This window comes from Poecilia mexicana, unplaced genomic scaffold, assembly GCF_051168715.1.
Source record: "Poecilia mexicana isolate PSO_F unplaced genomic scaffold, ASM5116871v1 scaffold_15, whole genome shotgun sequence".
Classification (NCBI taxonomy): domain Eukaryota; kingdom Metazoa; phylum Chordata; class Actinopteri; order Cyprinodontiformes; family Poeciliidae; genus Poecilia; species Poecilia mexicana.
The window spans coordinates 6,672,777-6,687,166 of record NW_028263384.1 but is presented as its reverse complement, the minus strand read 5'-3'; the positions used below and the strand labels follow the sequence as shown (position 1 = coordinate 6,687,166).

Sequence of the window (14,390 nt, the reverse complement as noted above, 5' to 3'; positions counted from 1 at the left end):
CTTGCATATAATTAAACACAAATATGCATATGCACTTAATAGACACTAATTCACATCCATATAATTTTAGACAAAATATAATCTAATGGTAAAATATTTTGTAGCCTGAGATAAGAGTCTCCCCTCTTTCTGGAAAATGCAAGACCCCAGCCAGATGTTTTCCCGCGAAAGCATCATGTCGAAAATGATTTATTGATATGCTTGCAGGACAGGAAGATGCCAAAATACTAGACAACTCTGAAAATATTATTTTGTGTTAGTAAAATTTGTGGTTATAGAGCTCTGTGCCAAATCTATGGAGTAATACCGATTTATTTCTATGAAGACTGAAGGATGAAGGTAAGAAACAATAAGAAAAAAAGCCAGGACATATGCAGCTGGCTGAGAAATAAACTGAGTGTTTTTGGCTTGGACCTGTTTCAATTTGTTTTTAACCTGTGTTTTTGTAATAAACTGAAGAAAAAATAATACTAAAGTGTTTAAATAAATAAATAAGCTTTTATTTGCGATGTTCCAAATAAAAGCTTAGCCAGACATTAATGGAAATCTGCTTTTCCATGGATGTCACCCTCTGGGAGCAAATCCTTGTCCTGTGAGTTCCTGGATGGGATTCCTAAACACAGGCCCAAAATATTTATTTCTGATGCACTTTATCAGTTTCCATTGTATCGCGCTTGACTTCTCATTAATTGTTGGAAGAAATCGACCCTGTGGGACCGGGCCGGTCCAAGCCATTTTGGGGCAGCTTTTTCTGGGGGACCCACACCAGATGATTTACAATTCCTAAGCTACTCTATGAGTGTAACATACCTGCTATCATTAGGATCATTTGTAATTAGCATACATTATACAAGTACTATTATGACTATTTATTTCAACCTTACAGGAGTAACAGATAAAAATTAAAAACATTTGGATTTTAGAAGGCAGAATGATATTTAAGTGTGCCATTTCATTTTAACTATTTGAAAGTAACATCGACTGATAAACACTAAATTTAATATCTTAAATTTCCTCAACGGAGGCAGCAGCCTTCAACAGGAAGAGAATCATTATTATCTGTAAAAAAAAAAAACAATATAGTAATAGCATTTAGTTTGCATTATTCAATGTAAAAAAAAAAAAAAAATTCTATCATGCTAGTTTAATTCTTTTGGGAGGCCCCTGGTGGTTTGGGGGCCCTAAGCAGCCGTTTACCTCGCATCGCCTTGTGCCAGCTCTGCTTCGGGATGTTTTGACCGCACTCTGTATTCATGGAAGCCTTATTTGGCAGAATAGAAGGAAGCTCACTTCTATGGATATGAAACAACTCTACATGGACAGGATCAGGATTCTTTGGCTCTCCATGCCTCATGGTGATGCTCATCTTCAATGTTCCTTTCTGTCTTTTTGAAACAATGAGAACGATTCATGGGAGAAAAGACCATTAGCCCCTCTTCTGCTGCCCCATCCTTGTTCCTCCAGCAGAGTGTATTTCAGTCTGTACTTGATGTTTTCCATGGAAGTTCCCCCTGTGCTTCCATTCTTGTTCAGTCAAGCCTCATTTCTCCCAACAAGCTTCTTCGATGTGCTGCTGCGGTTTCCATTAAACGCCTGCAGAGGTCACTAAAGACCGGTTAAATCCGAACACCCAACAGTTCAGTCCAAAATGACTTTCATTTATCCTCTTCATTTAATTTCATATGTTTAAAATCTTTTTTTTTTTTGGTTAACAATGTGTCTTCTGCTCCACATACCTGTCAAGTCTCCCGTTTTTAAACTACCGTTTTTCTCCCCCTTTCCCGTATTATTTCACATAAATATTCCGGACTGTGCCGCCTGCTCTCATGTTAGTCCCCCGGTCTTATGTTACCCTGTGTTCAGCAACAAGCTGGAGTTTTTCTTGAACTGGAAACAAACTGTAGCACTCTCAGTTTGAGGTTGGCTATTGTGCTGAACAATGGAGCACTGTTCTAACATTCTTATCCACATATGGCATACCAAATGTGTTCATCTCATTGTAACTCAGGGAGTAGGCAAGTCTGGGGAGTAAATATACATTTCCCCAAATCATCATCCTTTTTAAATAGGGGTGCACCGATTGCAGTTTTCCGGCTGATCCTCGATCTTTAAAAGGGCCCGATTGATACCAATTTGTTTCTTAAGTCGAGACATTGACAAAGTAGGTTTTTTTTTGAGACCTTTGCTGATCACAGATTCCCCAAAATTAAGGAAATTGGGGTAAATTTATTGCTGCAACCCTACATTTTAAACATATACTTTCTGTGAATAAATCAATTATTTACTATTAACACATGGTTGAGCTTTCTACCAGTGGTCAGGCCTTAAATATGGAACCTGTGGAAAAGCCAGACTCAGTGTTTGGTTATGAACCAAACAGAAGAACCGATGATGGACAGACAGATGGACAAAGTGATGGATAAACAAAAAGGCAACATGATGTGACTCGGAGATGGGTGGACAAACAAGAGGCTGGACAAACAGATAAACAAACGGGCGAATAACTGAACTATTTAATGGGATAGTGAATAATGTGTGAAAGTACAACTCAGCTGGTTGTCCTTAGTACGTGGAAAACCCGTAAACTCCATATTGGTCCAGAATGAATGTGTGCATCAAGAAAAAGAAAAAAAAAAAAAAAGATCAACCCATGTGGTACAGTATGGTAGTACAATATTTATTTTCCGTTTAAGTGTTACATATTGAGCAAGAAACTTACAGTTGTCTTCAGCCACAAATTGAATGCAGAGATAAAGACCAATTCAGGAATGTGTCAGACACAAGAGAACTGGCTAACTCAATTGTACATATATATACATAATGTTTATGTACATATACGGATGTTGCACTAGACTTTAGAAGAGCTGAGATGATGATGAGCAGAAGTTGGTATGAAAAAAAAATTAAAACACCTTCAGATGGGGACAGAGAGACAGGTGCTGAGGAAAAAAAAAAAAAAAGATGACAGTAAGACAAGAAACGATCACAGAAAGAGAGGAAGGAAACAGAAACCTTAATGAACCCAATTGGTTTACCAACCCTGCTGCAGGAATGAAAACACACACACACACACACCCACCCACACGCACATGCACACAGTGTTCTCATGAAGCTGTATTCACAGGGCCGAATGAAAGTCTCTGACCGGTCTGAGAAGGGGCGTCGGTCGAATCATCGCCTATCAACCTAATTAGTCAACAGCAGGACAGTAAGACAAGAAAGATTCTTCTGTTGGTTTTGGTAGAGCGGCTACAGTATGTACAGTACAAACTTCATCTTGTTCTCACACACATGAATCGAGACTTCGCTGTCTTGTCTGCTGTGGGGGTTTGTGTGGGACACAGTGGAGCTTGGGAAGGGGCCTGCAGAGTAAAGAGAGGGGAGTGGTGCTTCGTGTCTCAGCAGCAGCCTCCTGATGAAGGCTTAACAGTAGTGCCTGGAGTCAGCTTCACGTTGGGCTTCTCTCCTCCTCCGGCCGTGGCCCCGGGGCCCATCCTCTTCTTGATTTCGGCGGCCATGGTCATGAAGGCCTGCTCCACGTTGGTGGCGTTTTTGGCGCTGGTTTCCAAAAAGGGGATTCCCAGAGAGTCCGCGAACTCCTGCAAACAGAACGCTGGGTTTAGCAAAGTGGCAAATCGGGAGAGGAGGAGAGAAACAGGTGGCTTTCATTTAATAGAAATCTGCTGTTGTAAAAAGGACTCCACATCTAAACACAGTAGATTAAAATCTCCTTCATGTGGCTCGCTGTAAACTGGTCCAACACAGAAAATGTTCTCCATTCGTCTCTTCCTTTCTGCACAGCATTCCCATAACGTGCAAGGCGGAGAGAAAGGGGCTGATCACAGCTCTCTCTGGAAACTTTCAGCCATTTTTTAAACTTTTACAGCAACACAACCTGATGGATTATTGACATTTCCATCTTATTCGAGACCTGGCAAACATGTAAACCAGATTCCAAACTTCTCCACCCTTTTCCAGACAGTCCAGGAAGCCTCCCCGTTTCTCCACCACTTATCTCTTCTGCTGCTTCCTTCTAGACATTCCAGCTCCTGGCTAACTCAATCATTTCTATTCACATCAATAGCCTGCATGTGGATGACTAAATTCCATCTGCATCACACTGTTCCTTCTGTATGTTCAATTTTGTATGTCAGACAGTACTGACCCTGACGTTACGCTCTTCAGAACTCGGCCCTCCACGCCATGACGGAGGTCAAAACATCTAATGAGCTCTTGTAAAGCCCGTCAAAAAAAAAAAAAAACACACACCAGGTAGTCTGACATCGCTTTTACTTAGTGGACTTCACTTTAAAAATGGTCGTAGGATGCTGCAAGGTCGGCGACATAAACATACAAAACCAAACTTGTCATTTTATTGTATAACTTTTAATGAGGAAAGATACGGTGGCAATAGCAGCAGTCAATCATAATGACTGGCATGTTTGCAGTGAAGGTAGAGCAAAGAGGAAGCATGGGTCAGTTTCTAAACAAGCCATTTCAAACTTATGTAAATACCGTCTATGAGCCCCAACCAAGTGCGCTACATTGACAGACAAATTAGCTTCACTTGAACAAGTATAATTTATGGTTAAACTGGCAAAAACTACTTGGGAAAACAATTTCCCTCTCTGCGTTACACCCGTCCCTCATTTCTGACATCCATTATGGCCCCTACAGTGACGCAGTTGCATAGGGTCAATACAAAGGACCTTACAGACTTCTGGTTTCATGGCAACACATCATATTGACAACACTCCGGTATCGTTTATCCAGTTGAGAAGAACAGAAGTGATGGAAATGTCGCCACTCGTTGCATGTCAGGCCTCCCACAGTAGTACTGTTTATGCTGACGGTCAACAAAACGACACCAGACGCCCACTTAGTTTTAACTGAACAACAACCAGATGTTTGACCTGCTCTAAACCATGACAGTCATTCAGATTTGAAATGGTGCCATAACATATTTTGGAGATGCTACCATTTTCTGTCAACACAACATTTTGCCACAAAAATATAAATAAAGCCAGAAACGAGTTTAGCGGAAGACGTCCTTCTCTAAGAGGCTCTGCATCTTGAACTCTTGCACAAAGTTTCCAAATCTATGCGCAGATCTGGGAAGCACTAGTACTGAGGTACCTACCTTTGCTGTTGTATAATCCACCACTTTCTTTGTTGTCAGGTCACACTTGTTCCCAACCAATAACTTGTTGACATTTTCACTGGCATAGCGGTCAATCTCCTGTAGCCACTGTTTGACATTGTTGAAGGACTCCTGAGACACAAAGCAGATCAACGTTAGGCCACTCCAGCAGTGGAGGCTGGTTTAGCTCAACACTGCTCAGAAACTGCTTTAGTTCAACATGAGGCCAGGTAGCTCCCAATACATTCTCATATGAATGACAGACTGTAGTCCGAGCAGCTTCCATGTTCTAAAAGATGGTCAAGATGCTGTGGGGATGGATTTCTACTACAACTGCACAGCATTACGCTGCCACCACCCTGTTTCACAGTAGAGAAGGCAAGTTATGTTGGGTTTGCAGTGATAGCTGTCCACCTTTAATAGTGTTATTTAGGTCTCCTCTGACCACTGGAGGTGGCCTCTCCATGGGAATGTGCAAACAAGACATCTGATGGCTTTTGTTTTTTTTACCAACAATGGCTGGTATTGTGTTTTATGTGTTTCCCTGCTTTTCTACACCTAATTCAGCTGATTGCAGTTCAGCAAACACCTGTCAACTGAAATCACCTGTGCTGAAGCAAGGAAACATCCAAAACATGCAGGGCAGTGTGCCTTGAGGACCAGGGTTAGGAAACAGTGCTCTAACAAACCTCGACAGAAAATGTGTCATTAGCCTCAGATTAAATCACTCACCGGTGAACTCTCCTTACTAATTAGGGGATTCTGAGCCAGTTGGTTGCACTCAGTGCTTAATTTGAGTCAGTTATACTGGATTGCATTCAATGGTATCACAATGAACGGGGCTCAACAAAAATGAAAGCACGTTACACTTTAAAATAGAATGATATCTGAAAACCACATCTCTTTTCCCTTCCAAGATAAGTTTTAGATGACATTACGATGGCTTGATAATTCTATTCAGCTTTATGGTTGGTGCAGAACGAAAACTGGTTTAAGAGCTACGAAAACTTTTACAAACCATCATCCGGATGTTTTATGATCAACCCGTTGTCTATCATAAGAAGCAATGTTACCAATAAGTGCTTACAAGAAAATATCTCTGGGACTTCAGAAGGAACTTTGGAACTTCCACAAATAAAAACATGACTTCTCACAGCAATCCTCCATTTAGCAATAGAGGATTGTTAAATTGCAATAGAATTAACAATGTATTAGCTTGTTAAGATCAGCTATCAAAAATGGAGTAGCTGCCATTTGAGCTACATCCATCCACGTAGTGAAATGTCAGTGTAAAGCAGGACCAACCTGATCTGTGACATCGTAGACTACAATGATACCATGAGCACCTCTGTAGTAGCTGGATGTGATTGTACGAAACCTCTCCTGTCCCGCTGTATCCCACTGTTGAAGAAAAACAAACAGATGAACACTGGGAACAGAAATACTTGTTGATTTTATTTGAAAATGTACAAAGCCATTAAACTACACAATTATACAAGAACATAAAAATGATTGCCATAAACTTAGGTAACATTTGTCCAGAGCTTCCTTTGAGTCCTTCAAACCGCCTCGGATCATTTGTGGTTTCGCCACTGTAAATTGGAACTGAAGCGGCGGTCTTGCTTGTTTGACATTGTTGCTACTCTTTACTTATACATTGGTTTCTGATTCAAACAGACATCAAACCAGTCTTAATATGTCAGGCGTTAAACCTGACTTTTTCAGCTGCTGACCCCTAGGCAGGGCGTCCCCAAGCGAATGAAAATGATATGGAAAATTATGAATCAAAATTTTATATGTGCAAATTTAACTAGGTTATTTATGTGTGTGTGTGTGTGTTTTTAAAGTGCAATTAGAGCTGCTTCAAACTAAAGCACGAATTGACTGCATTATCTAGTTTCAGTGGTTTAATGTTATTTTTATTAATTTTGATCTTTTTATTTCATTAAACTTTCTAACCACAAATGATGGTCTGCAACACAAATGCATATCTCAGTGAAATTAAATAATAATAATTTAAAAAATCCACATAATAAGAGTTCTGCATGAGTTTTTACTGCTGAGAAACTCTACAGGGAGTTTTAAATCTGCTGCATTTTATCTGACAACCTTCTGCTTTTACAAGCAAGCTTGACTCTGCTTTAAATTGCAGGATTTGAAGTCCAACACTCAGTCTATGTTTGTTGGTTTTATTGTGCCGCAGCTCCTCTGCTGTAACAGACACCGTCGACCAGGCCCAAGCTCACACCATTAAATATACAAACAAATAAATAAGTAAACGGGCGTCGTCGTATGCTGCAGTACATTTGGACTTGGGGTGCCAGATGAAATTATTGGTCAATTCAGAGTAAAAAAAAAAAGAAGTTATATTTTAAAATGCTTTTTAATTTTTACTATTTTACCATAGAGGCAACTATGCTCTTACTTGGTATTTGGCACCCTGACAGAAGTGAGGTTGTCGTTTCACGCCATCGGCCCTTCTGACTAAGCCTGTTACGATAACAAATACTGCAGCCTCTGTAAGTGAACATGGCTTTTAAGCATTGAAAGAACAGAAATGGATTGCTGATGTTAGCTTGCATTGATAACTGCAGTTAGCCTGGTCACTTATGGTTCTTTTCCACTACAACCAGAGGCGGCTCAACTCTACATAGTTTAACTTAGGTTTTTTTTCCATTACAATTAAGTAAGAGGTCTAAGTGGGTGGGATGGTCATGCAGTTGGGTGGTCATGGAGTCTGGAGCGCTATGTGATCTGTACAGGACACAGCTAGGGACATAAAGCCATGTTGAACATTCTACTCAGACAGAATTTTTTTGTCAGATTATTGTCACTTTATTATGAGTTTTTCTGAATGGCAGCTCGAGTTATTGTAAGAGAGTTGCTCTTGTGATGCAACTAGTTAATTCACCTCTTAGCCAATCAGTGACCAACAGTCTTCTGAGTAGGGCTGCACGATTTTATCAGTTCTATGATATTTATCAATATTTTTTTTCTCCCTCAGAAAGTATAGATTTTTCATCCGCGAGTATCAATACATTAAGTTCTAATTTGAGTTCTATGTCAAATCCACATGAATTAAATGACAGCTATCACACATGACATTTTTACCCAGCTGCACATGTATGAATGAAACAACCAGTTACAAATTAAATAATGAAATTAAATTACATTATCTAATATAAGGGAATAAGACAAAAAAGGTTCCTTTTCTGCATAACCAAATACACAAAGCCACACAATTACCATTTAAACAAAGTAAATGTTTAACAAAAACATTTATTACACCAGTATTACACCATCAGTTCAATTAACTCAATCCAAGTCTAAGGAACAGTCACAAAATGCCACCAAAATCACTCTGTCCCTCTAAAATCTTTCAGAAAATCTTAAAAATGTATCAAATTTATACCTTACTGTGAGCAGAATATTATGTATTGTATCGTATAGTGAGATTACTGTATCGCTACAACCCCACTTCTGACATCATGTTTCAGCCAGACTCACTATGCATGCGAGTGAAGTGGGTTCCAAAAAAACCATGTAATGGTTTACTAGTGGAAAATCCTTCTAATCGTGGAGAGCAGAATCCAGCAGCTCTGAGTAGGTGCTGGCCCAAAAGGACAAAATGTGATTACAGACAGTAAAGCCTGAAAATGGTAATGAGATAGAGATACTGTACACTGGTCATAGTGGAAACACCGTGTGGCATAAACATGGGGACGTTCCTGACAATCTGTGCATAAAAGTGTGCATTCACACCAGATTTCTTTAGTCCACTTTAATCAAACTCGAGTTCAATCAGTTCTAGAAAGTCCGATTCAGTTGGGGAGTTGTGAATGCATAATCGAACTCTGATGCGGACTAAAAAAAGCGAACCCTGGTCTGCCTACAAAACCCAGGTATGTGTTCGGTTGAAGTGGACCATGGTGAGCTTCTAATGAATATGTGAACACCAAGCGGACTGGAAACTGCTCCAAAAGCAGGAAGTTGACTACAGCGCAGGGCATTCTGGGTAAATATAAACAAAACAAATGCCATTGCTAACAGGAGAAATGGCTCATGGTCTTTTGCCAAAGACAGAAGAGACTACCAAATCTCACACCACTACATTTTTGTTTGTATCCTTGAAGAAGGGACCTTCAACGGTTGTTGGTGCAGGGCCACCATAAGCGAGGGGATCGATTTTTAAATTAGTTTAGTTTGTTTGACAACAGTGTGAAAAAGAACTGCAGCAGCTGAAAATTTAACAAATGTTGCAACTTTGCCCCCAATCGCAGTCTACCGGGGCTATCAGGTGTGAAAACACATCATAACTGCTTCCAGCAATACAAATTAAATAATGAACAACAGATATTCACCAAGAAAAATCTACAAACTAGAAAGAACCTGTGGGATGCTTACAATCTGAAGTTTAATGGTCTTTCCATCAAGTTCTATGGTTCGTATTTTGAAGTCCACACCAATAGTGCTAATGTAACTTTCTGTGTATGTGTCATCCTAGAGGGAGAGAGAAAGAGAAAAAGAGCTGGTCAGACGGTTCACATATCCTGTTCACTTCCTTCCATGTTCTGAATGTGCTTTTCTGGAAAACTCACCGCAAACCGGAGAAGAAGGCAAGACTTTCCAACACCAGAGTCACCAATCAGGAGCAGTTTGAATAAATAGTCACTGTGAAGGAGGGGATAAAAACATGGTTAGAAGTGCTAACTAAGCAAGTTACACATTATTCACAGTTAACGGCAGCCACAAAGGAATGATTCTAGATGCCCGGGTTCTTCTTGATCTCTCAGATCAACCGTTTTGTTTCTATGAGTTTGCAGAGTAAACTCCAGTTGAGACTGGATTTTACTTTTACCGGGAAACATAACATTCATGGCAGTGAAACTGTAGGGAGCTCTAGCACATCTCCAGAGGAAGTTCGGTAAGGCTGACTGGTCCCTGATCATGTGACTGGACCCGTGAAGTCAACAGAAAAATCTTGGGAGGGCCAAGAAGACAGAAGCAGCACACATTGGTCATATGTTGCAACAGGGACTGCAGCCCCTGTTTACTGGGATCATGTAACAGTTGTGTCAACTATTCCCAAAGTATCAAGCAAATGAAGGGGGTACTTTCCAAAGCCTGGTTACTGATACAACCTGTGCTGCTGACTATGGATCAGTGCTGCTCACAGGATGCATCCCTGAACTTTTTATGCTGACTCAAAGAACGCAAGTTCAGTTCCTCAGTCTGTAGGCTGGAAACGGTGATATAGGATGGCACAATGTAGCAAACTGTAATCTGTGTTGCAACATTAACATGGGCACTATCACAATCCAGGGTTTCCCCCAGTGTATTACAAGCCTGGCGGGCCACCAGGCTTTACTTGTGCCCCCACCAGGCTAAGTATTGTTTATTTATTTGGTTTCTTTTGAAATGTTTGGATTTTTTAAGACTTTATTGTTGGTGTTCAGATATTAATCTTCCAATAACACATAATTATCAAGTGATATTTTCAAAATGTCTGTCAACTTTAAGCATTGTTTAACTCAAAAACATGGCAGGCCGCTGGATGAATGACTGCCGAGCGCCGCAACCACCGGGCTTAGCCCTGTGGGGAAAGCTTGCAATCTCAAAGGACTGTTTGGATGCAATGTGAGGTATGTTATAATATGTCAATAAGACACTTGAAAATGTCCTGCAGGACAGTAAAAGTCCTTGGGATGGACTTTTAATGACCTACATGGTAAAGCTAAAGATGAACCCATCACAGATTTCCAATCTTATCTCAGAAGTTAGAAGAAAAATATGGGTTAAAAGCAAAGTTGTCATGACAAATTCTGAATTTCTACCTTGCCAACTAAGGCATAGGGCAGGGCCTGCTGTTATTATACCCAGATTAGCCCATTTGGTGAGGAACACCCTGCAACAAGGTGGCAGACAGCCAACAGTCAAGTCTAAACCAACTCCTGCTCTTCTAGCAGTAACCACAGGAAACTGCTCTTTCCTAATAATTACTTTATGGCAACTGTTTAACCTGTTAGTTTCATTACTTTGTTTTACTGAGCAGCTGGAGAGAAATGAAAACAATATGCCCCCATCCGTCTGAGTAATATCTCATCTTCCCAAAGAGGATCCACTCTCCAGTGTCATTGTAAAGAATCCCAGTCATTCCCTCTTCATTAGGCGTCTCACTGGGAACAATGGTTTTTCATATAGGAGTTTAGGAGTTTAGGAACATGCAGACCAAAACCAGCCGAATGAAGAAAAGCTGTGCTTTCTTGTTTTATTGTTCTCAGCTGAATCTCAGTTCTTCAACTAATCTAAACTTCCCGAATCATGTCTGAGGAATATTTAACTGAGTGGAACAGGGAGCCGACGTAAACAAGCTATAGAACAATCTTGGATCACATCCAAGATCAGATTGTTCCCAAACTTCTCCGTTCCACTTTTATGAATGGAAACCTAAAGAGACAGGAAGCTCAACTGCCTGATTACTCAACACTGCTGTGAGGAAATCCAGGGCCCGTCCTGTGACATGTGACCCACACATGACTGAGAGGCTGTGGAGAGCTGTTAGAGCATATGACTGAAAACTGAGTCATTTACAACACCAGAACCAGCTTTAAAAAAAAACTGTTATCCTGACATAAACAATGGACAACTCCTGCTGCAAACCTGCTTAGCTGCTTCACATTGATACACTGTAATAATCATCATCCATCCACAACTAGCTTAGGCATCTAGAACAACAACCAGAAGTTGGCTTCTGATTCAGCACTACAGTAAAAAGCTATTCTACTGCTTATATTTTATCTTCTTGTTCAGCACTTTGTTTGAAGTTATTATCATTATGAGGAATTTGGACAACATTTGTTCTAACCTGGTTCAAATTCCAAAACAGACTGGTTGAACCTGTACTGGATTATTCGACAATAATTGGGAGTTTCTTGAAAGAATGGCACATTAGTTCAATAGTAATTCAGTACAGGTTGGACTGGTCCAAGTGCTGTGGATTTTAAAGAAGACTCATTGATCAGAATAATGATAATAATAAAAAAAACACAGTTTAAACATATAATTTAAAGAATCTGTAAGCAGAAATACAGCCTGGCCCAGTTTGACCAGAATAAGTAGGTTTTCAATCCTGCCTTGTTGGGAAAACATTAAAATGGTTATTTGGGTTTTCACAAGACATTCACTGATCTTTTTTTTTTTCTTTTTCGATTTCCAGTTTTCCTTCTCAGGAAAGAGAAAACTACAATGAAAAGGAAGTAATTCTTTTTATTATCCATCAAAACTGTATCTTTAACCACAGTTTTACTAAACTCACACAAGTGCAGTAGAGTACTTGCTGCTAACTGGTGCTAGTAAACACCACAAATTGGTGGAAGTTCTTGGTTTTGATCTGTTTAATGAAAAAGAGAAATAAAAATCCCACAGTTTCAGTGACTGGTTGATCGGAAGGAATCAATGGAAAATAAGTCAATACCCATTTCTAGACGACTTACTGATGAATAATTAAGATTTCACAAATAGAACAAAAAACAGTTTTAGAAATCACAAGCTTTGTTTCTAAGAATCATGAGAATCAGTCCAAGTCAGGTTTGATCGTAATAACTGTTCTAGATTTTGAGGTAGACCTGATCAAAGTTGGCCCAGATTCACCAAAAGCAGCTGCTTATGCCCTTTGTAGTCGAGTCAGAAGCACCAAATTGGTTGCTAACTTCCTAACAAGCTTTTTATTTCAACTTTATAAAATCCGTAGATGATAGCCGGATCTTTTAAGCTTGTGAGACCAGCCGTCCAGCCAACAGGAGTTAACGTTCAAGCTAACTCTTCAATATGGCACCTTTGTCCCGTATTTACAACTTAAGAGTGAAATCTGGCCAGCCAACACAGCTGTCAGTGAAGCCCACCAGCCGTCGCCCAACAGCTGCTTAATAAGCCATTAGTGGATAGCCGACACAATGTTACATAAAGCAGTGCAATGTTCTGTATGCACACAGGTGTACATGAAGGCCACAAGTCAGCTGATGTTCCACGTTCACTCCGCTCTTCACATATTTTCCAGTGCTGACTTGTTAGCACAGAGCTAACCTTAACTAGCAGTCCTCAGCATTTTAACTCGGGATACTTACTATTCGGGATTCATTGTCGACTCGTAGTGTCACCGTCCGCAGATAAGCAGGGCTGTCTTGAGGAAAAACGGGGACGACGACCAGCTTGTACCGCTCCCCGAAGCGCGACCCGGCTGCCTGTTTTCTCAGTAAAAATCCAAAATGGCTGCAACTTCAACCAGGAAACGGCTAACATCAGCCAGCTGCTAGGACGGAAGGGGGAAATAACACCACAAAATGCGTGGTTAGGCTTCAGTTGGGTTGAACAGACGCGTCGGTCGTTGTTTAATAAAACGGCTGAACGAACAGGCGGCTGGTGGTAGATGTGTCACAAACTGGCTGGTTAGTATGCGGCTACTGCAGCAGGGAACTGTCGAGCCCTAACCGAAGAGATTACATCATTTAGTGAAACGTGGCAGAGCTGAGTCAAACTACACATCTTACACTACTTCCGGCCATGGACTTCAACCTAAAAAACCTCGACAAGCTGTCGGTGCTAATGTTCACACCTGATAAAAATGGAATAGGATTATAAGGAGAAAACTCAAAAGAGTTCACCCCTCGGTCAAACTCCACTGACATCTAGTCACAGTGACTGACGGTCCTTTTATGTGTTTCCGTGGTTTCGTCGAAACATCTGCTTTTATTACAGTTTTTCTCACATCGCCTTGGTGCGAACAAAATTGAAATTCTCAAAACTCCTTGTTCAATCTTCAAAATCATGTTGCCACTTATGCACATCAAAAAAGCTTTTTCCAAGTTGCAAATGCTTTTCATCGAGTGATGAAGCACTTTTTTTTGCCTTTTCCTACATTTTCAATTGCTTTTGTTATGTAGACCAAAATGTATTATACGAGTCTCTATTTAAAAGTGTACACCGTTGTATTGACAGATGTCAATGACAGATGTACACGTTTAATTTTGAGAGATAAACCAAGGAGAAAGAAACTGGGTGTTGCAGGTAATCCATGGTGTTCTGCTGTTTGTACGAATTGTTTTGAGAAATGAACTTAAAATGTTGAAAATGATTTGAGAAATGCACCAAGGCGACTGAGAAAAAACTGTAAAAGTTCATTAACACACTTGTACCGACTCTCGTAGTTCCATTTGTGTTATTTAGATAAGTTGGACAGAGCAGAGAAAATGTT

At 40.3% G+C, this 14,390-nt stretch overlaps 1 protein-coding gene across 1 annotated transcript; it reads right to left on the bottom strand.

The window, feature by feature from the left end:
- Positions 1-2,656: 2,656 nt before the first annotated feature.
- On the bottom strand, positions 2,657-13,781 carry LOC106916538 (ras-related protein ORAB-1). The gene is made up of 6 exons (XM_014984896.2): positions 13,264-13,781; positions 9,739-9,811; positions 9,545-9,640; positions 6,446-6,541; positions 5,141-5,272; positions 2,657-3,599 (listed from the first exon to the last, which is right to left on the bottom strand). Exons 1-6 carry the CDS (start codon positions 13,275-13,277, stop codon positions 3,399-3,401), a joined length of 612 nt encoding a protein of 203 aa, XP_014840382.1. The 5' UTR covers positions 13,278-13,781; the 3' UTR covers positions 2,657-3,398.
- Positions 13,782-14,390: the final 609 nt, after the last annotated feature.

Coding starts and splice junctions, on each gene's coding strand:
- LOC106916538 (XM_014984896.2), bottom strand. Junction 9,641..9,738: donor GCCTTCTTCTCCGGTTTGCG/GTGAGTTTTCCA, acceptor CTCTCCCTCTAG/GATGACACATACACAGAAAG. Junction 3,600..5,140: donor TGGATTATACAACAGCAAAG/GTAGGTACCTCA, acceptor TTCTGTTTGCAG/GAGTTCGCGGACTCTCTGGG.